This window comes from Salvelinus alpinus, chromosome 4 (assembly GCF_045679555.1).
Source record: "Salvelinus alpinus chromosome 4, SLU_Salpinus.1, whole genome shotgun sequence".
In the NCBI taxonomy this organism is placed as follows: domain Eukaryota; kingdom Metazoa; phylum Chordata; class Actinopteri; order Salmoniformes; family Salmonidae; genus Salvelinus; species Salvelinus alpinus.
In genome coordinates this window covers 23,004,258-23,029,257 of record NC_092089.1, presented here as the reverse complement: position 1 = coordinate 23,029,257, position 25,000 = coordinate 23,004,258, and the positions used below count along the sequence as shown (strand labels likewise).

Here is a 25,000-nt window from a genome sequence, read left to right as displayed (position 1 = left end):
AACATCCAGGAATAATTCATGTTGTTCTTTGTTGAACCCGTATGTTCAACAACAACGGACAATCAGTAACAACCATAGAGGAGTCAGGTGCTATATGGAAATCAACACCTATTTCCTTAACTACGACACCTTGGTATGTGAACTACGACAAGCCAATCCATATTCATATCCAACAATTCTCTCTTGTATTGCACAATCCGCCGATTATGATGATGTACACGTAGGAAGTGTGAGGTAGTGCATGACTCCATTTATAGGAATTGGTGCGGTGATGACAGAAAGGTGGCGGTGCTCTGACCTTCTCCGTGACCTCGTAGTCCATCTTGAAGGCCCAGAGCTGCAGCCGGGCGGACAGCTCCGTGATGGAGGACAGGGTGAGGAGGAACTGCTCTGCTGATCCCAGGGGGACGTCAGGGTTCACCAGCTGAGCATCCTGGATCCTCTGCTTCTCCTCCTCCGTGGGGATCATCGTCAGGATTTTCTAGGAAAGGAGGACAAGAAGACGACTTCATGAATCCATACGAGACATAAATGTCTCTGCTGCTGTACCAACCCCTCAGTTACACACACACACACACACACACACACACACACACACACACACACACACACACACACACACACACACACACACACACACACACACACACACACACACACACACACACACACACACACACACACACACACACACACACACACACACACACACACACACACATTAGGTTGGAGAGGCTGGACCAGAGTTGAAGGAGGAGAGGAAAGGAGGGATTTGAAGGAGGAGAAGAAAGGGAGGCTGGACGTGCATATGGGAGAGGAAAGGGGGAGTTGAAGGAGAAGAGGAAAGGGAGGGATGGAGATAGAGATGAGTGGTGGGAGAGGAAAGGGGGAGTTGAAGGAGAAGAGGAAAGGGAGGGATGGAGATAGAGATGAGTGGTGGGAGAGGAAAGGGGGAGTTGAAGGAGAAGAGGAAAGGGAGGGATGGAGATAGAGATGAGTGGTGGGAGAGGAAAGGGGGAGTTGAAGGAGAAGAGGAAAGGGAGGGATGGAGATAGAGATGAGTGGTGGGAGAGGAAAGGGGGAGTTGAAGGAGAAGAGGAAAGGGAGGGATGGAGATAGAGATGAGTGGTGGGAGAGATGGAATGTTTCTAATTTCCAGTTATTTTTTTATTATCAACGAACATATTTGCTATTGGAAAAATAATAATTCCTGCCTTGGCCTCCAACCTTGTCAGACATCTGAACGTTCTACCTTTCTGCTGCTGTCTGTCTGTGAGAAATAGACGTGGAAGGTGGAGCAGTACATTACAGTGCTCCTCTCCTCTAAATTAGAATGTTCCCATGGAAACGATGGAAGAGTACAGCAGATTATATAAGACTGAGGAGATGCAACATGAATCATTATTTACACCATCTGAAGTCCTCCACAGGTCTATATTATGGTTAGAAAAGCATCGTTAAATATGCATGTGTAGCTAACTTTTAATGGTACGTACCAATAATTAATTATATGAGATTAGCTAAGATTCCAGGCTTCCAGCTGAGAAACCACATGACATGTCCACACCGACCACAGCCAGTCCCAAATCATTGAGAACATACATTTCTTGGAGTGAAAAGTTGGTTGTGGAAATACATTGGAAACATATGTCTTTTTTTGTGCAGGTTTTAAGTGAAACCAAGTTTATTTTTGGACTTAGTTGAAGTAAATTACTTGTTTCTTTGGCAGAAATAAGCAGTGTTTTCAGTATTGACTGTACAGATACACAGACACATGTTTTTCCAACATGCTTTCATTGAGATTACTAGACATCACAGATTCACACTCAAGAGATAATGGTTACAGTGACTTTGCTAGAGATACACATCGATAACGACTAGGATATATAATCATAATAGCCCAATCATTTCAATATACCATGTCACATGCAGCTTACCTCGATCCCCTCCTTGTTCAAAGCGTACTCGTCAAAGTTGAGGATGGCTGTCTTGATGGTGCGGGGAGGGGGGAGGACGGTCAGCCCGATGTTGATGGCATTGCTCCGTTTGGAGTCCAGGACAATAATCTCTTGTCGTTTCCCATCCACTGCTGTTTTCTGAGTAGAGATACACAGAAACAGGACATTATATTAACAATAATAAAGTACTAGTATTATACCATACAGTGCATTCGGAAAAGTATTCAGACCCCTTCACGTTTTCCACATTTTATTACATTACAGCCTTATTCTAAAATGCATTAAATAAAACATTTTCCTCATCAATCTACACAGAAAACCCCATAATGACAAAGCAAAAACAGGTTTTTAGACATTTTTGCAAATGTATTATACATAAAATCAGTTCAGGGATCCCATAAAACTTCCAACATAAAAATACACCATGAACAAATGACGGTGAGATCAAATGTTGAAACACTCAGAATCACAATGGATCAGGGCAAGGGACCAAAACTGTGTGACTATAATACTGTATATGACCTTTTATAGTAGATCTGATCTCCCTGTGCGGTTGGCCTCTCTACAGTATATCTAGCTACATCTATATTTATATATATCCCTCCTGCTTTCAGTTTTGGACCATCTCAGAGTCAGTCGAGTTTAAAGTGACGGAGAAAAGTTTATAGAAGACAGGCTGCACCTTTGATGATGTTGACAAGATACTAGAGGGAATCCATCACATTCCATCATTCTGTCTACTAGCAGGTCGGACGACAGGGGTGACCTAGAGTACATTTAAGACAATCTGGTTTAAATCCTGCACTGCATTCTTCAATAGTTTGAAGCAGGAGACAGCGTGGTGCGGGGCGTAGTCAGAACGTCACCATGGACAGCAGGGTTACGTCCCAAGTGGCACCCTGTTCCCTACAAATGGCACTACGTTTGTTGCTGTGGATGAGAGAAGCATGAAGCATGAACACGGGGGTCCAGCTCAACAGGCTCAATGGACAAAACCAAAACACACACACACAGAAAGAAACAGTGAATTATGAAGAGAAAACATAGTTCCCTCTGTCAGCTTTGAGAATCCAACCAGAGCAGACAACATCCAGGTCAGCCTTTACCAACACGGCGAAGCTGGTTAGTGCTATTCTGCTGAGTGTATACAGAACAGAAGGTGTGGATAGTAGATCCTTATGTCTAAACCTATGTGCTCTGGAGGAAGAGGACAAGTTGGAAACATCTATGGGGCTGTTTCCTGGACTAGTCTTAATCTGTGTCCGGGAAACCGCCCCTAAATGCTTTAAGTGACATCATTTCACAAATGAATTTCTTGAGCAAACCACATACATTTCCTCTACGTATAAATATGTAGGACCAAACCAGTCAACAAAGGTACCTTGGTAACAGGCAGCTCCTTGGACTTTGTTTCAAACAGGTGTTCCAGCTTGGACGTGTCCACTTTGACCGGCTCCAGTTTGGACCAGAGAGACTCTCTACAACGCTTGTGGTTCCTGTACTGGCCGTCCATGGGCCTTACCTCGTTCCAGAAGAGACGGATAGTCTTCTTCTTCTTCTGGAACAGAGGGGGCTCCCCTGTCCCCCGGCTCAGCTGGGGGGACCCCGGGTAGGGCTGGGCGGGTCCGGGGGGCATGAAGGGCGGGGGAGGGGGCATCATGCCAGGGACAGGAGGGGGTGGGGGGCAGCCAAACAGGCCCAGGGGAGGGGGAGGGGGCAGGGCGGAGAGACAGGGAGGAGGGGGAGGGATCATCAGGTCACTGGAGCCCATCAGCACACTGTCCACGTCTAGGATGTCCAGATCATCCTCGTCTGCCAGGTCTGTAAAGTCCATCTCTTTAATACGCAGCTCCCTGGGGGCTGCCATCAGCTGGTCCCAGATATAATCTGACTCCTTCTTCGGAGGTAGGGGAGAGGAGGACGGGGCCGGAGGAGCTTTGTCTTTATCAGGTTGAAGCTGGCCCTGCTGCTGCTTCTCCAATGCCTCCAGCTCGTGAGGCGACACAAGGCTTTTAACAAGGTCTCCAAATTTCTCGGCCACGGCCCTGACGCTCCCCTGGTTTTCCAGGTGTTGCACCTCCATCTTCTTGACATTCTCCTCGCAGGCCTGCCTGCTGGCCTCAAGTGTAGAGATACGACTGGCTAGGCTGGCCACCGACGACCCGTCCTGACCCTCCAGTGATGACGTCTCCATCCCCTCTTTGCATTTCTCAGTCTGTTCCGTCTCTCCCGCCTTCTCTTCGTCCTCGTCGGCAGTGGTCTTGTTCTGGGCATAGAGCATGTCCAGCATGAAGCGCTTGCTGTTGAGGATCTTGCTGCACTGCCCATTCACGTCTTCCTCCTTAATGCACTGGCCTAGAGGAGGACAAACACAAGGAGGAAGGGTGGATTGGATTACTATTGGAATACTATTGGATTGCTAGCCTTCAGAACAGAATAGAGAGCAGATCTATATATCAGAAACTGAAATGAGAGCATGGGCAGAATGAAATGTTCTGACATGAGTTGAACTTCAATGTTTGCCTACTGATGTACAGCATATGGAAGATCAGCAAGTGTTCCATTTACAGTATGGGCACAAATCACAAGTCATATGTTAAGTCATAAAAGGCCAAGTGTCCTAAAGTCTGTATTTCCTGCTGGTGGGCAGCTGGTACCTGGTTCATGGTTGCTGTTGACTTTCTCCTCCCTCTCCTCTCTCTCCAGAGTGCTACTGGCTGAGGAGATACTGGAGGCAGAACAGTTGTCCTTCTCATTCACTTCCTCGTTCTGCCTTTCCTTCTCACTGAGGAGGACCAGTCTCTCCTCCACCTCCCTCTCCTCCGACGCAGCCTGCTCCCTCTCTCCCTCCTCCTCCACCTCTATCTCTACCACTTCTACATCCTCTATCTCCACCTCTTCTCCCTCTACCTCTACCTCCTCTTCTACCTTCTCTTCTCCCTCCACCTCATTCCCTGACTGTCTCTCTTCCTCCTTACCCTCCTCCTCACTTTCTTCCTGCTCTTTACCCTGTGTCTGTTCATCTACCGCTAACTCCACTAGCTCTAGTACTTCCTGCTTGGGCTCAACTTCAGTTACTTCCTGCTTCTCTGTCTGCGTCTCTGTCTCTGCCTGCTCCTCGCCTGGCGCCGAGGGGGTTTGGGAGGGGGGCTCTGTGGGTTCTGGAGAAGGTCCTGATACTATTAACTCTGGCGCTGGACTTGTAGTTCTAGTCTGAAGGTCACGGCTTGGCTCTACGTCTACTTCACTTCCTGGTAGAGAAAACAGGACCAAACAAAACAGAACGCTACTTTAAGGGTTTCCATTGTGTGCCTTTTCAATATTGTCTGATATCATTTTTAAATGCTCTTGTTTATAATGTAAATCCCATAAAATTCCTCTGTGACATTTAATGAATTAAAATGATAAATTGTCTAGATTTTGGTCCGGAGCACAAGTCGTTAAGCATGTATATTCGTACTTCATTGAATGTTACAGGAAATGAATTAACAGCTATGATGACAATGTGTTTCGAAATTAGATTCGACATCTCATTTGATCCCATTATCCCATTTTGGTGGATTAGAATAACCACCCCAGACTAGCAACATCTAGTTCTCATGATATTCATTCATGTATCATCATAACTGAGTCTGTGAGGTATTGAAAGGCTTGTCCCTCTATGGTCAGTGCTGTAGTCCACAGTCCACCACACCTCTTCCTGGCTCCTACTGTAGAATGTGAATGGAACCCCATATTAAGAGTTCCACGCCCTAGCGGCTGGCGCTACCACAGCCAAAACCACACTACAATCACATACAAATCACTGGGGTATGCCTGGGACCTAAAAGCTAGCCTCTCACTACATTTCAAACCATCATGCAAAGCATTTTCCCACAGGCAGCTAAAGTAATGTCCATCCCATCCTAAAACATATTTGGGATTTAGCAACATACACTTACAGACACCTCATTCTGAAGCACACAGAAAAACAATAATTAAATCCTTTTCTTATCAAGTCCTGCTGATTTTTTTGCCCAACAGACAACATGCAGCCATCATTAGTCCAGCTGACTCTAATTCCAGTGTGAGTGACTCACCCTCCATGTGTTAATTCAGACCCCGGGAACAAATACATAAAACTTCTCTGGACCGGTAATGATTGTTAAATGTTTGGAGAATGTGATGTTACTCTGAGTCTGGGATGGGAGCTTTAATATTGGTTAAATGTTTGGAAAATGTTATTTACCCTGCGTCTGGGATGTCTGGGATGGAATGGGGCCAGCCTCTTCCGGAGAGGCGTTGGAGGAGGGCGTGGCACAGCGGGGGGAGGCGGAGCGACTGGAGGGGGTGGGGCTCAGACTCAGGGTGATCTCTGTGCGCCCCCTAGGTGGCGCTCTCGCGCGCTCTCTCTCTTTCTCATACTCCTCTGCTGCGACCCTCTCAACGCACTTATATCTGGAAGAGGAAGTCACAGAATATTCTTCAGAAAGGATGTTACTCCACCTGTTTAGGTCTATTGTTATATCATCTCTATCTCATGGGGGTAGGAGACGATTCCTGCTTCTCTAACCTCGAGGCTACTGCCACCCCCTACCAGTAATATACTGTATTCACTTCCCTCACACTTCCTTTTCTGAAACAGTGGCCAAATGTCTGGGACTCTGTGATGCTTCTCGGATTTCTCCAGGTGCTTAATTGACACATAAATGTTGAAGATACCTACAGTATACTACCTAGACTTCTCCACAGATGGGTCTGATAACAGTGTTTCATCTTGATTTAGACGTCACACTCTATTCAGTCAGAGGTACGGGACTGAAAATCCTATCAATTTACTGGACATACATTTAAAAAAGGCACCAAACATAACCTAGGATTCCTGTTTTAAATAACACTGATCATACATACGTCTGGAAGGTGGTACATTACACATAGCCTACCTTATCTGGAGCGTATCCATGACTTAAAGCCAATTCCACCCCTCGTCCCATTCAGTTGTAGATGTCTTAATGCACAGCAGCAGGTCTAGAGGGGGCCTGACACCTATATTTCGGCCCAGAGGCTGAGCCTGACTTGTTCTACATCTGCTAACAATTCTCCTCAAAAAGGTTTCAAGGCATATTACTCCCTCATGTCAGAGTCTTTCTGTTGTACTTATTACAGCTGAATGATTCTAGAATCTAGATTTATATGGAGCACAGTGTCTATCTGAATGATTCTAGAATCTACATTTATATAGAGCACACTGTCTATCTGAATGATTCTTGACTCTACATTTATATAAAGCACTGTGTCTATCTGAATGATTCTAGAATCTTAATTGATATAAAGCACTGTGTCTATCTGAATGATTCTAGAATCTTAATTGATATAAAGCACTGTGTCTATCTGACTGATTATAGAATCTTAATTGATATAAAGCACTGTGTCTATCTGAATGATTCTAGAATCTTAATTGATATAAAGCACTGTGTCTATCTGAATGATTCTAGAATCTTAATTGATATAAAGCACTGTGTCTATCTGACTGATTCTAGAATCTTAATTGATATAAAGCACTGTGTCTATCTGAATGATTATAGAATCTTAATTGATATAAAGCACTGTGTCTATCTGAATGATTCTAGAATCTCCATTGATATAAAGCACTGTGTCTATCTGAATGATTCTAGAATCTCCATTGATATAAAGCACTGTGTCTATCTGAATGATTCTAGAATCTTAATTGATATAAAGCACTGTGTCTATCTGAATGATTCTAGAATCTTAATTGATATAAAGCACTGTGTCTATCTGAATGATTCTAGAATCTTAATTGATATAAAGCACTGTGTCTATCTGAATGATTATAGAATCTACATTGCTAGAGAGCACTGTGTCTATTTGTATATTAGAAATGAAAGTAGACAACATACCTCTCTTCTCTGGCCTGTCTTGTCTCTTCCCTCTTGTCCATGTAATCCCGACTGATAATGTTCCAAGTAAGTGAGTGTGAGAGAGAGAGAGAGAGAGAGAGAGAGAGAGAGAGAGAGAGAGAGAGAGAGAGAGAGAGAGAGAGAGAGAGAGAGAGAGAGAGAGAGAGAGAGAGAGAGAGAGAGAGAGAGAGAGAGAGAGAGAGAGAGAGAGAGAGAGAGAGAGAGAGAGAGAGAGAGAGACAGAGAGACAGAGAGACAGTATGTGTAAAGAATGTGAGATCTATATCTTATTGTGCATATCAATTCATATTTGTTTTCATTCACATTCTATAGTACCTTTTTAAAAGACATCCTTAGTTAACCAATGAGACAGTGTGAATAGATGTAGATACTGTGGGAGAGAAATAGTCTGACATGACAGAGGAGACACACAGACCAGAGGAGCTTTCCAGCGCTCCGTCTGACATCCAGCTCTTTATATGGCCATAGAAAACAAGTAAAAGGCAGGCCAACAGGACTTTGTTTTCTGCCGAACCAACGTTTCCATGGCTGCACCCCAAATTGCACCCTATCCCATAATAAGTGCCCTACTTTTGACCAGAGACCTATGGCCCAGTAGAGCTCCATTTGGGATGCAGACCATGTATCTCCTCCTTAGATCCACAGTATGTCCCTGACTGATGACCACAATAAACAGACAGACAGACAAGTATGTCCAGTCTCTAAACATCTCCAACTCGTCTGATATATTGTGGAACAAGGCTCAGACTCTTATTCATCCCAGATAAAACTACATCACTCCAGCCGGTAACCTTACAGATAAGTGTAAAAATCTGTGGACAAAGTAGTTCCGTGTTTGATTCTGGTGAATTGGTTTGGGACTTTTAATGAGGGAACTGAACTGCAATGTAAACGTCAAAAGGATAGTTCCATCTATGAGTAGTGTGATGTGATGCAGGTTGGGACTCACTTGAAGCGGGTCCTCTCCTCCCTCTCGATTTTCTGCAGTCGTTCCTCCCTCTCTTGTCTCCTCCTCTCTCTCTCTGCAGTCAGAGACTCCTGGTGTTGTCTGTAGGAGGAGGACAACAAGCTCCCCAGAGAAGGTCTGGGTAACCCAACAGAGGAAGACCATATTACTTTTCCATTGGTCCTATTACACTGGGCAAGCTAAAACAAGCGCACCTAAATTATTTGAAAGAAAATAAATAATGTTTCAATCCAGGTCTGGAACTCATACACAGAGGTGGCTTATTTAATTGATTGATTGATTGATTGATTGAGTGCTGACCTGTCAGGCTTGGAGTCCAGCTGTGGGGCCCCTGAGGTGGCAAAGGTGCGGTGTACAGGGGTGGTGGGGGCGCTGGCAACACCCTGGGAGCGGTTTACAGGGGTGGTGGGGGCGCTGGCGCTGGCTACACCCTGGGACCTGCCAGGGAGCGCCATGACGTGGCCTATGTGTCGGCTGGAAACAACAGGAGGAGGAAACATTGTTATTCACGGTTATAATTCCCAACACTACGGAGGTGTGTCTCAAATGGCACCCTATTCCCTATATAGTGCACTACTTTTAACCAGAGCCCTATGGGCCCTTGTCAAAAGTAACGCACTATAAAGGGAATAGGGTGCCATTTGGGACTCAGCCCAACTTTTGGCTCTGATTCGGTCACTGTGTGACATTCACTAACTCAAAGTATGGTGTCAAAAAAGACCAGACACATGTGCCTATAAAAACAACGTCCTCCCTGGACAGCTTTAAAAATAAAGTAAAAATATGTTTGATGTCTTCTGTGCCCATATGAATACCTCCTATGATGTAACTGGAATGATGAGATAGATGTTCTTCTTCTATGTTTTTGTTTTATTATTTCACTGCCATACTGTGTTCGGTCTTGTCTAGCCATGTCTCAAGAGGACCACAATGGAAATAAGTCCCAGACTTTATTGTGCGTTATCCTCAATGATTTTATTCATGTGCATGTATGGCTTTTTCAAGTTTTATGTGTGCTTGTTTTTTTAAATGGTCGAATTAATAAACTAAACTAAACTTAACCTTTCCCACTGTATGTTAAATAGCTGTGGTTGTACAGTGTTGACTAACCAAGGCTGACTGTAGTTCTGTGTATGACCATGAGACCTATTCGCATCATGGGTATACACTGACAGTATAGGTTTCTATAGGTTTATCACCACGGTCATCACACATCTCACACTGCTCTATGAGGACAGCCTTGCTAGCACTCTCTCTGGGCAGCTGGCATCAGCAGCCAGGAGGCATCAGGCTTATTCCACTCTCTCTGGGCAGCTGGCATCAGCAGCCAGGAGGCATCAGGCTTATTCCACTCTCTGGGCAGCTGGCATCAGCAGCCAGGAGGCATCAGGCTTATTCCACTCTCTCTGGGCAGCTGGCATCAGCAACCAGGAGGCATCAGGCTTATTCCACTCTCTCTGGGCAGCTGGCATCAGCAGCCAGGAGGCATCAGGCTTATTCCACTCTCTCTGGGCAGCTGGCATCAGCAGCCAGGAGGCATCAGGCTTATTCCACTCTCTCTGGGCAGCTGGCATCAGCAGCCAGGAGTCATCAGGCTTATTCCACTCTCTCTGGGCAGCTGGCATCAGCAGCCAGGAGGCATCAGGCTTATTCCACTCTCTCTGGGCAGCTGGCATCAGCAGCCAGGAGTCATCAGGCTTATTCCACTCTCTCTGGGCAGCTGGCATCAGCAGCCAGGAGGCATCAGGCTTATTCCACTCTCTCTGGGCAGCTGGCATCAGCAGCCAGGAGGCATCAGGCTTATTCCACTCTCTCTGGGCAGCTGGCATCAGCAGCCAGGAGGCATCAGGCTTATTCCACTCTCTGGGCAGCTGGCATCAGCAGCCAGGAGGCATCAGGCTTATTCCACTCTCTCTGGGCAGCTGGCATCGGCAGCCAGGAGGCATCAGGCTTATTCCACTCTCTTGGCAGCTGGCTACGGCAGCCAGGAGGCATCAGGCTTATTCCACTCTCTCTGGGCAGCTGGCATCAGCAGCCAGGAGGCATCAGGCTTATTCCACTCTCTCTGGGCAGCTGGCATCAGCAGCCAGGAGGCATCAGGCTTATTCCACTCTCTCTGGGCAGCTGGCATCAGCAGCCAGGAGGCATCAGGCTTATTCCACTCTCTCTGGGCAGCTGGCATCAGCAGCCAGGAGGCATCAGGCTTATTCCACTCTCTCTGGGCAGCTGGCATCGGCAGCCAGGAGGCATCAGGCTTATTCCACTCTCTTGGCAGCTGGCTACGGCAGCCAGGAGGCATCAGGCTTATTCCACTCTCTTGGCAGCTGGCATCGGCAGCCAGGAGGCATCAGGCTTATTCCACTCTCTTGGCAGCTGGCATCAGCAGCCAGGAGGCATCAGGCTTATTCCACTCTCTGGGCAGCTGGCATCAGCAGCCAGGAGGCATCAGGCTTATTCCACTCTCTCTGTGCAGCTGGCATCAGCAGCCAGGAGGCATCAGGCTTATTCCACTCTCTCTGGGCAGCACAAATGGCACCCTATTCCCAATATAGTGCCCTACGGGCTCTGGTCAAAGGTATTGCACTATATAAGGGGCGGCAGGTAGCCTAGTGGTTAGAGTGTTGGGCCAGTAACCGGGAGGTTGCTGGATCGAATCCCCGCGCTGACAAGGTAAAAATCTGTCGTTCTACCCCTGAACAAGGCAGTTTAACCCACTGTTCCCTGGTTGGCTGTCATTGTAAATAAGAATTTGTTGTTAACTGACTTGCCTGGTAAAATATATATTTTTAAACATGAAATATAAGAGATTGGGACACTTCCTCTGCCTGTGGAGGTTCTGAAAGGCAGTCGCCAGACACCCAAGACAAGCACACAGCCAAGAGCAGCGGAACTTGAGTGGGATTCAACTTAAGGGAGGAAATGACTCAAGAGCAGAGCTGACCCCTAAACAACCCTGCTGCTTTTTAAGGTGCTTCTTAATGGCTCTGTTGAATGAGATAGTGAAGCAAGCAGCGCTGCATTCCAAGAGGTGCTCAGCATGCAGCAGCAGGGTTCACTGCCATGTCATGGTGTGTTTGATACAGTTGGAAAGGACTGACGCATCATTTAAATCTCCAGGGTGTCCAGGTCACCACTGTCAAATCACTAGGAATTCAGCTAAAAATAGCATTTAGAGATGTAGAAATTAGTTTCATGTAGAAATTTGTTTCACTAAAGGGAACCGAATTCCCCTCAACCCCCCATGCGTGTACAGTATCTAAATAGATGCCCTAAGATAGCAGAGGCCAAGTCTTACCAATAAGACTATAAGACTAGTGTTAACCTGGAGGCTAAGTCTTACCTATAAGACTATAAGACTAGTGTTAACCTGGAGGCTAACTGTTACCTATAAGACTATAACACTAGTGTTAACCTGGAGGCTAAGTGTTACCTATAAGACTATACGACTAGTATTATCCTAGAGCCCAAGTCTTACCTATAAGACTATAAGACTAGTACTATCCTAGAGCCTAAGTCTTACCTATAAGACTATAAGACTAGTGTTAACCTGGAGGCTAAGACTTACCTATAAGACTATAAGACTAGTGTTAACCTGGAGGCTAAGACTTACCTATAAGACTAGTATTAACCTGGAGGCTAAGTCTTACCTATAAGACTAGTGTTAACCTGGAGGCTAAGTCTTACCTATAAGACTATAAGACTAGTGTTAACCTGGAGGCTAAGTCTTACCTATAAGACTATAAGACTAGTGTCAACCTGGAGGCTAAGTCTTAACTACAAGACTATAAGACTAGTGTTAACCTGGAGGCTAAGTCTTACCTATAAGACTATAAGACTAGTGTTAACCTGGAGGCTAAGTCTTACCTATAAGACTATAAGACTAGTGTTAACCTAGAGCCTAAGTCTTACCTTTAAGACTATAAGACTAGTATTAACCTGGAGGCTAAGACTTACCTATAAGACTAGTGTTAACCTGGAGGCTAAGTCTTACCTATAAGACTAGTGTTAAACAGGAGGCTAAGTCTTACCTATAAGACTATACGACTAGTGTTAACATGGAGGCTAAGTCTTACCTATAAGACTATAAGACTAGTATTAACCTGGAGGCTAAGTCTTACCTATAAGACTAGTGTTAACCTAGCGGCTAAGTGTTACCTATAAGACTATAAGACTAGTGTTAACCTGGAGGCTAAGTCTTACCTATAAGACTATAAGACTAGTGTTAACCTGGAGGATAAGTCTTACCTATAAGACTAGTGTTAACCTAGCGGCTAAGTCTTACCTATAAGACTATAAGACTAGTGTTAACCTGGAGGCTAAGTCTTACCTTCCAGCACTAACGGGTGCTCTAGATGTATACAATACAGCTGTTTGGCTGCTGAAGGGAAACAGTGAGGAGAGAGAGAGGAGAGGGACAGTCAAGTACAAATTGTAATGAAGGAAAGAAGCATGCAAGGGTTAAACACAAAGAAAACGGAAGTCTGGAGAACGATTGACTGAACGGATAGTAGCAAGATACATGGTGATTCCAAGAAGCAAGAGAATATTTCTGCCCCTCCCCCACCAACACAGACTCTACATACTCTTTAAAAACAATCAAACCATTTTAAAATTCCCATAAAGCCCACAGTTAAAAGACCTGTACTTCCTGGTGGGTCATTAAGACTAGGATGATATGGGATAGGAGGTAGGGGGTGCTCTACTGTAGGCCTACACACTGAGGCACTTCTGGCCTGGTCACAATATGGCCCCACTACTTTCCATCCTATCTCTATTGCTGCAGCTCCACACAACATTACACAGACATCTAAGAGACACTCAAACGTGAGTTATGGTGCGTTTTCATTCTTGAATTTTATTTTCTAGGCATGTCTGGGTTTAACTGTGGTGCAACGCCACAATGAAAGACAGATGAGCAGTAAATGTCAGGAAAACGTAGTGTTCTCAACTGGAGTTGCACATCTAGCAGCTGACTCAGTCAAGGAAATGATACGTCTTTGTTCAAATTCTTCTCTTTCTTTTTTTTCTGTGTATGCGTGCCATCCGGGATGGATGATAGAAGCAACATCAAATAAAACACAGCGGACAGGAAAATGTAGCAGCCTACTGGGCACCTGGTGTTAAACTATCTTTAAAAGGCCCAATGCAGACGTTTTTATAGTACCTCAGTGATTTTTTTTTCAGTTCAAATGGTCAAAAATAAACAAAAATAGCTTCTTAGGAAAGAGCAATTTCTCAAGCAAGAATTTAGCTAGGACTATCTGGGAGTGGTTTGAGTACGGAGGGGGAAACTGAAAACTAGCTGTTATTGGCAGAGAGGTTTGTAAATCTCTTTCTTATTGGTCTATTAATAAAGTGGAGCCGGTTCAGAAGGGAAACCCCAGTGTGGTGACATCAGCTGATCGCATCAGCAGATATTGCACCAATTGGATTCACACTCTACTTCCATTCAGTCTATTTAAGTTGACCAGTTGTACACATGCTTCCTGGATGCTGGATGGCACGTGAATGCATGCACTGGTGTCTCTTGCTGTCGTTGTTGCTGTAACTAGCTGTTACTCGCTATGCTTGCTGATTCTGATATCCCACCAGCACCCCAGCCTCCACCTGTGGGTTCTGTGTTTCTTCCTTCAGGGGATTTGATACAGCATGTCGTGCTCACTGCCTGCACTTATTTGATCATCTTCATATGATGCTTGGCTCTGGCAGTGAGCTAGCCTGAAGGAGCAGAGCCCTAATGCCAAGACTATGCATTGTCATTTTTTCTAACGAATGGTTAAATGTAGATGTGGTGTTTCATTTCTGAAACTCATTTACCGCCTGGTGATGTCAGCAGACAGGCCAAATCATCCCATCATAACAGGAGGAGATTTAAGGCTGTCTTTCCAATCAGTTCTTACACTAAAAGGGTATTTTCACAATTTCACAGTATTATTCCAACCTCATAGTGTGGAAATATATATACAACACAGGAAAAGCAAATGTTTTACTGCACTGGGCCTTTAAAGGTCAAAGGAATGGCGAGGCAAGCTAAAGATGTGTTCAACTGGACACAAGCTAAAGCATACATAACATGCATGAGGGAGACCATCTACAAGTGCCGTAAAGCAAATATGACTCGACAACACAGAATCTGTCTGACACGGTAGACATTAACACTGTCTATACCCCTGTCCAAAAGACATTCAGTACAGCAGCTTCTCAGCCAAATGGATTGTGAGGGAGCAAGCCAGGCAGACATGAAGACACAGACACCAGTGTTGAGGGATGACAGTGTATATTTAAGAGTTGGGGAGGTATTCCTTCATAGTGAATGTAATGCCAGAGGTGAAGAAGTGAACTGTATAGCTCCTGTTGCTGCTGCACCTCTACCTGTAGCGCTGTTGTCTGGCCACGCCCCTCTCAACACACTCCTCGGCCCCAGCAGAGGCAGACACCTGGCTCAGGTCCACGTCAGGGGGGAGTGGGAGGGGGTGGGGGAGGGGCTTGGGCGGTTGGAGGTAGGACTGACTACGTCCCCTCGAGGGGGAGGAGGAGCAGGAGAAGGAGGAAGAGGAGGGTACAGAGGTGCTGTGCTGTTGGCCCAGAGGGTGGGCAGTGCCTGGCAGTCTCCCCCAGCCCAGAGCTATGACCAGGGAGGTAGATCTGGGACTGGGAGAGACATCCTGGGGGTTAGAGCCAGTGTTTCTAGGGGGAGTGGACACAGGGGCCATAGGGCTGGCCATGGCCACACTCTCTCTCTCTCGCTGAGGCGGCTGAGGCGTCAGGGATGAGGTTGACCATACAGTGAAAAGGAGAACACAAGCTAGAGGAGTCCTCTACTGCCTGCACGGGCACCGTGCTATAACAACAGAGTAACAGAGCATAGGGGAGGACAAAGGGGGTGGGGTATATCCAAGGGGAATACATTACACGTTTACAATAACAGATATGCTTTTTTTGTAGTTCTAACACACCCATACACTGCTAACACCACTATATATCGTCCAGTAAGGGAGAGATGGATGGAGGACAAGACTGAAAGAAAGATATGGAAGAAGAGGTTCTATTTGGGGGAAAACCTGTTTTCCTGAAATACCTGTGGAAGCCCTTTCTAGTGGTCTCTGTGATATCATGACTCTCATCATCTTCCTCATCCTCATCCTCCTCTTCCTCCTCATCCTCTTCCTCCTCTCTGAAAAGGAGGGGTGGAGGGATGGATGGAGGGGAGGGGAGGGAGAAAATAGACGGGAAAGAGTAGAAAGAGGAAAAGGAGGAGAAATTGCAACAGACAACATGAACAAAATACAGTAGAAAACTGTCCAGATAAAGAGACAAAGAACTGACAGACAGAATGCAGTACACACAGCACGCCCTGTCAAAACTGACAAGGGACCTAAAAATGTGTACACAAGGCAGTATAGTTCAAAGAGGTTCAAAGCTTTTAGTTAGTATGTCCTCATTTCATTCATTACATACAGTGCTTGATAACGTTAAAAAACAGCATGAGAACTGACTAAATCAATGTCAGCTAACCATCTGGCATACACCAGCAGCTCTGGACCAGCCAGTAACATCTTAGGGACCAGTAACGGTCCCCGGACCAGAGGTTGATCAATGATCATAGTGTACATCCCAAACGGCACCCTATTCCCTATATAGTGCACTACTTTTGACCAGAGCCATATGGGCTTTGGTCAAAAGTAGTGCACAATGTAGGAGAATGGTGCCACTTGGGACACAACCATTGACTAGGCTGTGACTGTGTGGTCATATCTGGAGGGTTTTAATTGATAAAGGATTGTCGCATACATCATATGCATACGAGAGTCCTTCTAGTCCCATTGTGCTGCCAAGTTTCCTCTGACCCGCCCGCCTGTGTTTCATTACCGATATGGAAAACACTGATCTTCAAAGGCGGTCTGAATTTCCTGTGTGTGGTGGACTGGACTGATGGGAGTCAGTATCATATAGCCCTCTGGGTTCAATTGAACTATCTGCAGAACTGAACTGGAGCGCTAACAGAAATGCTACCAGAAATGCTAGTTAAAAATAACTGTCATTACTAATGGTGGACAGTATGATGCTGTGTGTGGCAGGGTGAAAGGTAGCCATCACACTGTGCCTTCAGAAATGACCCCTTGACTTTTTCCACATTTTGTTGTGCTACAGCCTGAATATATATTTTTTTAACAAATTGATTAAAAATGAAAAGCTGAAATGTCTTGAGTCAATAAGTATTCAATCCCTTTGTTATGGCAAGCTGAAATAAGTTCAGGAGTAAACATGTGCTGAACAAGTCACATAATACATTGCTCTGTGTGCAATAATAGTGTTTAACATGATTTTTTGAATGACTACCTCATCTCTGTACCCCACACATACAATTATCTGGAAGGTCCCTAAGTAGTGCATTTTTTTAAATTTGAAGAACCTACAAAGACCAGGGAGGTTTTCCAATGCCTCGCACCTATTGGTAGATAGGTCAAAATAAAAAAGCAGACATTGAATATCCCTTTGAGCATGGTGAATATTAATTACACTTTGGGTGGTGTATCAATACACCCAGTCACTACAAAGTATGAGGCCAATGGTGACTTTAAAACAGTTACAGAGTTTAATGGCTGTGATAGGAGGAAAATGAGGATGGATCAACAACATTGTAGTTACTCCACAATACTAACCTAATTGACAGAGTGAAAAGGAAGCCTGTACAGAATAAAAAATATTCCAAAACATGCATCCTTTTTGCAACAAGGCACTAAAGTAATACTGCAAAAAATGTCACAAAGCAATTCCCTTTTTGTCCTGAATACAAAGTTTTATGTTTGGGGCAAATCTAATACAACACATTGTACCACTCTCCATATTTTTAAGCATAGTGGTGGTTGCATCATGTTATGGGTATGCTTATAATCATTTTTCAGGATAAAAAAATAAATGGAATGGAGCTAAATCCTAGAGGAAAACTTAGTTCAGTCTGCTTATCACCAGACACTGGGAGATGAATTCACTTTTCAGAAGGACAATAACCTAAAGCACAAGGCCAAATCTACACGAGTTGCTTAACAAGAAGACAGTGAATGTTCCTGAGTGGCCCAGTTACAGTTTAGACTTACAAATCTGTTTGAAAATCTATGGCAAGACCTGAAAACTGTTGTCTAGCAATAATTAACAACCAATTTGACAGAGCTTGAAGAATTTTGAAAAGAATAATGGTTAAATGTTACACAATCCATGTGTGGAAGCTCTTAGAGACTTACCCAGAAAGACTCACAGCTGAAATCACTGCCAAAGGTGCTTCTACAAAGTATGTGAATACTTATCTAAATGAGATATTGCAGTATTTCAATTTCAATAGATTTGCAAACATTTCTAAAAACATGTTTTCACTTGGTCATTATGGGGTACTGTGTGGAGATGGGTGAGAGAGAAAAAAAATGTAATGACGTTTGAATTCAGGCTGAAACACAACAAAATGTGTAATAAGTCAAGGGGAAGGAATACTTTATGAAGGCGCTGTAGTACAGTTTTACATCATTGGTCCTTCATCTTGAAACATAGGAAGGTTATGAGTAAGGTTTGTAATGACTGTGATATGTGGTTGCCTTATTTAACTTAGTTGAATGCACTGACTGTAAGTCACTCTGGAGAAGAGTGTCTGCCGAATGGCCAACATGTTTAAATGTAACGTACCTGTGGTGGTTAACAGAGAACTTCTTATCATATTAGATGTACTATACTTATTATCAGTAAGAAATGATCAGTTAAGAACAATTCTAGCCCTGTTCTTGTCCAGTGAGTTTATAACACTGGGACAGAGAGTTCACAAATAATCATTTCTTTAGGCAAAGACAAAGACCATTTCTGTTACTGTATTGGGCATACCAGACCGGTAGTCAAATTGTATCACACAAAAAATAAACGCATTATTATTTTGCTTTAGTTAAGTGTGAATTCCTAGTGGCTGTGTACACATTAACATTATTGAAGTAAAACTATTGCAGTGTTGGTTGAAATTCAACAAACATTCCCTCAAAGGGAAACATGACTTGTGACAGACACATACAGGGATGCATCCCAAATGGTACCTTTACTGCCAAAAGTAGTGCACTACATAGGTAATAGGGTGCCATTTGGGACACGAGCACAGTAATAACTAATAATAACTCCTAATAACCAATAATAACTCCTAATAATTAATAATAACTCCTAATAATTCCTAATAACGCCTATCACTGTTTACAGAAGCTTCCTATTTCCTTCAGCAGCTCCACGAGGTCACAAAATGTTGTTGACAGTCTGAAGATGAATCTAAACATCACTTTGAAACAGCAGCCCATGCCCTGTCTCTCTTTTATAACTATATAATGACATTCTTCATTCATATTGGCTCTGGTTGGAACACACACATCTGTACAAGACTGTAACGTAATACTACACTGGCAGTCAAACCCTTTCCTGTTCTGAACTGTATCATGTATCCAGAATCATCTGTGTGTTTTCCCGTTCCTCACAGTTGATTTCTATGGGTAGTGAAGTAAAAATAAACCGAACCATTTCAGCTGACCATTTAAGATCATATTGGCAAGTTTTAGTTAATAACAGAAGCAGGGATATGCTTCTCCCTTTAACCCATTCACACTTTCTACCTCTCCCCCGCCCTTCTCCTGTTTTCCCCCCCCATCACCCACTCTCCTCCGCTCCAACTCACCTTTCGCTAACGTCGTCGATGCCCTGACCTCCGAAGGGCAGAAAGCTACCGTTGTGTCCCCCGTGAGAGTGAGGGCTGCTGGGAGAAGCGGGGGCCGAGGTGAGGCCTCTCCCATTCTGGAGGGAGTGTCTCCGGCTGCGTCTCCTCTCCAGGCCTCGCCGGTCGTTGGTGCCCCCCACGCTGGCACGCCGCCGGTTCTTCCGACCCACGGTAGGCGGCTGGCTCTCGTCGTCCCCGTCCTCGTGGCGCAGAGCAGTCTGGAGGCACAACAGGGAACAGTTAGACTAGCAGGGGACATGAGGTCCCTAGCAGACATGGGTCAACACTTTAGGACTATTTCATTGGTCCCATTGAGGACAAACTAAATCAAGCTTGTCAAGTATTTATTTGTATATTTGACCAAGATTTGTACCTATAGCGCTCTGGTAGTGTTTCAACAACAAACTAGTTAAGAGGCTAAGCCAGGAAGTGAATTCCACTAAGCCGAGGAGGTGGAGGTACCTCGTAAATGTTAAACTGCTCCATGAGGTCCAGGTCTGTTCCCTTCCTGCTTCGGTGTCTCTGAGACATGGCCTCCATGCCCTGCTCCTCCAAACAGTCCACCACGTCATAGAATGAGTCCTGGTCAGGCAGGCCCGCTAGAGTCTGAAACACACACACAAATGTCATAATTTGGGAGGGAGAGAAAGAAAGAGAGAGAGAGTTGTAAAGAGAGAGATGTAGAAAGAGAGAAAGAAATAAAAGACAAAGAGATGCGAGTGAAATGTAGAGAGAGAAAAAAAAATTGAGAGAGAGAGAAAAAGAGATGAAGAGAGAGAGAGGAATGAAGAGAGAGAGAGACCGACCTTGTTGATGAGGGTCATGGCATACACCAGCAGCTCTGTGTCCACCCCATCCTTCTCCTCCAGAATCTCCATGGCATTGGACCACAGCTTACAGCCTGCACCACAAAGCATGCACCACACAGTCGGTCCAAAGGTACCACAATCCACCTATGCTCTGCATTCAAATTAACCATATACAGTATATAGAGAAAATACACTTTAAACAAAACGATATGGATATCAGGAGTAGATCATGAAATATAAGACTAATAGAAGCTGAAACAGTAATGATATCAGGAGTAGATCATGTAATATTAGACTAATAGAAGCTGAAACAGTAATGATATCAGGAGTAGATAATGTAATATCAGACTAATAGAAGCTGAAACAGTAATGATATCAGGAGTAGATCATGTAAAATTAGACTAATAGAAGTTGAAACAGTAATGATATCAGGAGTAGATCATATAATATTAGACTAATAGAAGCTGAAACAGTAATGATATCAGGAGTAGATCATGAAATATTAGACTAATAGAAGTTGAAACAGTAATGATATCAGGAGTAGATCATGTAATATTAGACTAATAGAAGCTGAAACAGTTATGATATCAGGAGAAGATCATGTAAAATTAGACTAATAGACGTTGAAACAGTAATGATATCAGGAGTAGATCATGAAATATTAGACTAATAGAAGTTGAAACAGTAATGATATCAGGAGTAGATTATGTAATATTAGACTAATAGAAGCTGAAACTGTAATGATATCAGGAGTAGATCATGTAATATTAGACTAATAGAAGCTGAAACAGTAATGATATCAGGAGTAGATTATGTAATATTAGACTAATAGAAGCTGAAACTGTAATGATATCAGGAGTAGATCATGAAATATTAGACTAATAGAAGTTGAAACAGTAATGATATCAGGAGTAGATTATGTAATATTAGACTAATAGAAGCTGAAACTGTAATGATATCAGGAGTAGATCATGTAATATTAGACTAATAGAAGCTGAAACAGTAATGATATCAGGAGTAGATCATGTAATATTAGACTAATAGAAGCTGAAACAGTAATGATATCAGGAGTAGATCATGTAATATTAGACTAATAGAAGCTGAAACAGTAATGATATCAGGAGTAGATCATGTAATATTAGACTAATAGAAGCTGAAACAGTAATGATATCAGGAGTAGATCATGTAATATTAGACTAATAGAAGCTGAAACAGTAATGATCTCAGGAGTAGATCATGAAATATTAGACTAATAGAAGCTGAAACAGTAATGATATCAGGAGCAGATCATGTAATATTAGACTAATAGAAGTTGAAACAGGAATGATATCAGGAGTAGATCATGTAATATTAGACTAATAGAAGTTGAAACAGTAATGATATCAGGAGTAGATCATGTAATATTAGACTAATAGAAGCTGAAACAGTAATGATATCAGGAGTAGATCATGAAATATTAGACTAATAGAAGCTGAAACAGTAATGATATCAGGAGTAGATCATGTAATATTAGACTAATAGAAGCTGAAACAGTAATGATATCAGGAGTAGATCATGTAATTTTAGACTAATAGAAGCTGAAACAGTAATGATATCAGGAGTAGATCATGTAATATTAGACTAATAGAAGCTGAAACAGTAATGATATCAGGAGTAGATCATGTAATATTAGACTAATAGAAGTTAAAACAGTGATGATATCAGGAGTAGATCATGTAATATTAGACTAATAGAAGCTGAAACAGTAATGATATCAGGAGTAGATCATGTAATATTAGACTAATAGAAGCTGAAACAGTAATGATATCAGGAGTAGATCATGTAATATTAGACTAATAGAAGCTGAAACAGTAATGATATCAGGAGTAGATCATGTAATATTAGACTAATAGAAGCTGAAACAGTAATGATATCAGGAGTAGATCATGTAATATTAGACTAATAGAAGCTGAAACAGGAATGATATCAGGAGTAGATCATGTAATATTAGACTAATAGAAGCTGAAACAGTAATGATATCAGGAGTAGATCATGTAATATTAGACTAATAGAAGCTGAAACAGTAATGTTATCAGGAGTAGATCATGTAATATTAGACTAATAGAAGCTGAAACAGTAATGATATCAGGAGTAGATCATGTAATATTAGACTAATAGAAGCTGAAACAGTAATGATATCAGGAGTAGATCATGTAATATTAGACTAATAGAAGCTGAAACAGTAATGATATCAGGAGTAGATCATGTAATATTAGACTAATAGAAGCTGAAACAGTAATGATATCAGGAGTAGATCATGTAATATTAGACTAATAGAAGCTGAAACAGGAATGATATCAGGAGTAGATCATGTAATATTAGACTAATAGAAGCTGAAACAGTAATGATATCAGGAGTAGATCATGTAATATCAGACTAATAGAAGCTGAAACAGTAATGATATCAGGAGTAGATCATGTAATATCAGACTAATAGAAGCTGAAACAGTAATGATATCAGGAGTAGATCATGTAATATTAGACTAATAGAAGCTGAAACAGTAATGATATCAGGAGTAGATCATGTAATATTAGACTAATAGAAGCTGAAACAGTAATGATATCAGGAGTAGATCATGTAATATTAGACTAATAGAAGCTGAAACAGTAATGATATCAGGAGTAGATCATGTAATATTAGACTAATAGAAGCTGAAACAGTAATGATATCAGGAGTAGATCATGTAATATTAGACTAATAGAAGCTGAAACAGTAATGATATCAGGAGTAGATCATGTAATATTAGACTAATAGAAGCTGAAACAGGAATGATATCAGGAGTAGATCATGAAATATTAGACTAATAGAAGCTGAAACAGTAATGATATCAGGAGTAGATCATGTAATATTAGACTAATAGAAGCTGAAACTGTAATGATATCAGGAGTAGATCATGAAATATTAGACTAATAGAAGCTGAAACAGTAATGATATCAGGAGTAGATCATGTAATATTAGACTAATAGAAGCTGAAACAGTAATGATATCAGGAGTAGATCATGTAATATTAGACTAATAGAAGCTGAAACAGTAATGATATCAGGAGTAGATCATGTAATATTAGACTAATAGAAGCTGAAACAGTAATGATATCAGGAGTAGATCATGTAATATTAGACTAATAGAAGCTGAAACAGTAATGATATCAGGAGTAGATCATGTAATATTAGACTAATAGAAGCTGAAACAGTAATGATATCAGGAGTAGATCATGTAATATTAGACTAATAGAAGCTGAAACAGTAATGATATCAGGAGTAGATCATATAATATTAGACTAATAGAAGTTAAAACAGTAATGATATCAGGAGTAGATCATGTAATATTAGACTAATAGAAGCTGAAACAGTAATGATATCAGGAGTAGATCATGAAATATTAGACTAATAGAAGCTGAAACAGTAATGATATCAGGAGTAGATCATGTAATATTAGACTAATAGAAGCTGAAACAGTAATGATATCAGGAGTAGATCATGTAATATTAGACTAATAGAAGCTGAAACAGTAATGATATCAGGAGTAGATCATGTAATATTAGACTAATAGAAGCTGAAACAGTAATGATATCAGGAGTAGATCATGTAATATTAGACTAATAGAAGCTGAAACAGTAATGATATCAGGAGTAGATCATGTAATATTAGACTAATAGAAGCTGAAACAGTAATGATATCAGGAGTAGATCATGTAATATTAGACTAATAGAAGCTGAAACAGTAATGATATCAGGAGTAGATCATGTAATATTAGACTAATAGAAGCTGAAACAGTAATGATATCAGGAGTAGATCATGTAATATTAGACTAATAGAAGCTGAAACAGTAATGATATCAGGAGTAGATCATGTAATATTAGACTAATAGAAGCTGAAACAGTAATGATATCAGGAGTAGATCATGTAATATTAGACTAATAGAAGCTGAAACAGTAATGATCTCAGGAGTAGATCATGTAATATTAGACTAATAGAAGCTGAAACAGTAATGATATCAGGAGTAGATAATGTAATATCAGACTAATAGAAGCTGAAACAGGAATGATATCAGGAGTAGATCATGTACAGTTGGACTAGTTGGAGGCAGCTCAAGTGTCCTGAACAGTTTCCAGGGTAGTAGTATCCGTGTGTGTGTGTGTGTGTGTGTGTGTGTGTGTGTGTGCGTGTGTGTGTGAGGCAGCGCTGCAGTCAGACAGTGGGGTCATGGACCGTCTCAGTCTTACCCAGAGCTCCTGGTATCAGGTTCTCTCTCCTTACACAGCCACAGGAGTGATGGGCTTAGACAGAGTTGAGACACACACACCTCCCTCCACTACTGGAGAGGACACAATGTGGGGCTTTTACAGAGGCAGGTAACTGAACCCCACCAGAGGAGAGCGTTACAGTCTTTTTCAATAAACACACACACTTACCTCCCGTGGTGTCTACAATGTGTGTGTGTGGTGTGTGTGTGTGTGTGTATAGGGTAGTGGTCTGGTCTCTCCTACCTCTCTTGGTGTCCGCGGTGTTGACAGCATGGATGAGCAGGGCAGTGTTGGGTTCAGTGTACTCCACAAACACCAGTAACAGTTTCAGAGC

General features: G+C 42.7%; 1 protein-coding gene across 5 annotated transcripts in view; it reads right to left on the bottom strand.

The window, feature by feature from the left end:
- fhod3b (formin homology 2 domain containing 3b) overlaps positions 1-25,000 on the bottom strand; it is a 240,357-nt gene that overhangs the window by 18,077 nt on the left and 197,280 nt on the right. For 2 of the 5 annotated variants that reach the window (XM_071396071.1, XM_071396072.1), the window contains exons 7-20: positions 24,910-25,000; positions 20,382-20,476; positions 20,038-20,181; positions 19,537-19,793; positions 15,922-16,017; positions 13,171-13,221; positions 9,144-9,317; positions 8,826-8,960; positions 7,856-7,906; positions 6,187-6,395; positions 4,616-5,209; positions 3,340-4,313; positions 1,938-2,096; positions 299-481 (exon numbers count right to left, since the gene is read on the bottom strand). The exon at positions 24,910-25,000 is cut by the window's right edge and continues 21 nt beyond it. In XM_071396071.1, coding sequence (XP_071252172.1) covers positions 299-481; positions 1,938-2,096; positions 3,340-4,313; positions 4,616-5,209; positions 6,187-6,395; positions 7,856-7,906; positions 8,826-8,960; positions 9,144-9,317; positions 13,171-13,221; positions 15,922-16,017; positions 19,537-19,793; positions 20,038-20,181; positions 20,382-20,476; positions 24,910-25,000 — 3,213 coding nt within the window. The remainder of the gene's footprint in view (positions 1-298; positions 482-1,937; positions 2,097-3,339; positions 4,314-4,615; positions 5,210-6,186; positions 6,396-7,855; positions 7,907-8,825; positions 8,961-9,143; positions 9,318-13,170; positions 13,222-15,921; positions 16,018-19,536; positions 19,794-20,037; positions 20,182-20,381; positions 20,477-24,909) is intronic. The other 3 variants (XM_071396076.1, XM_071396073.1, XM_071396074.1) reach the window with 3 other exon arrangements.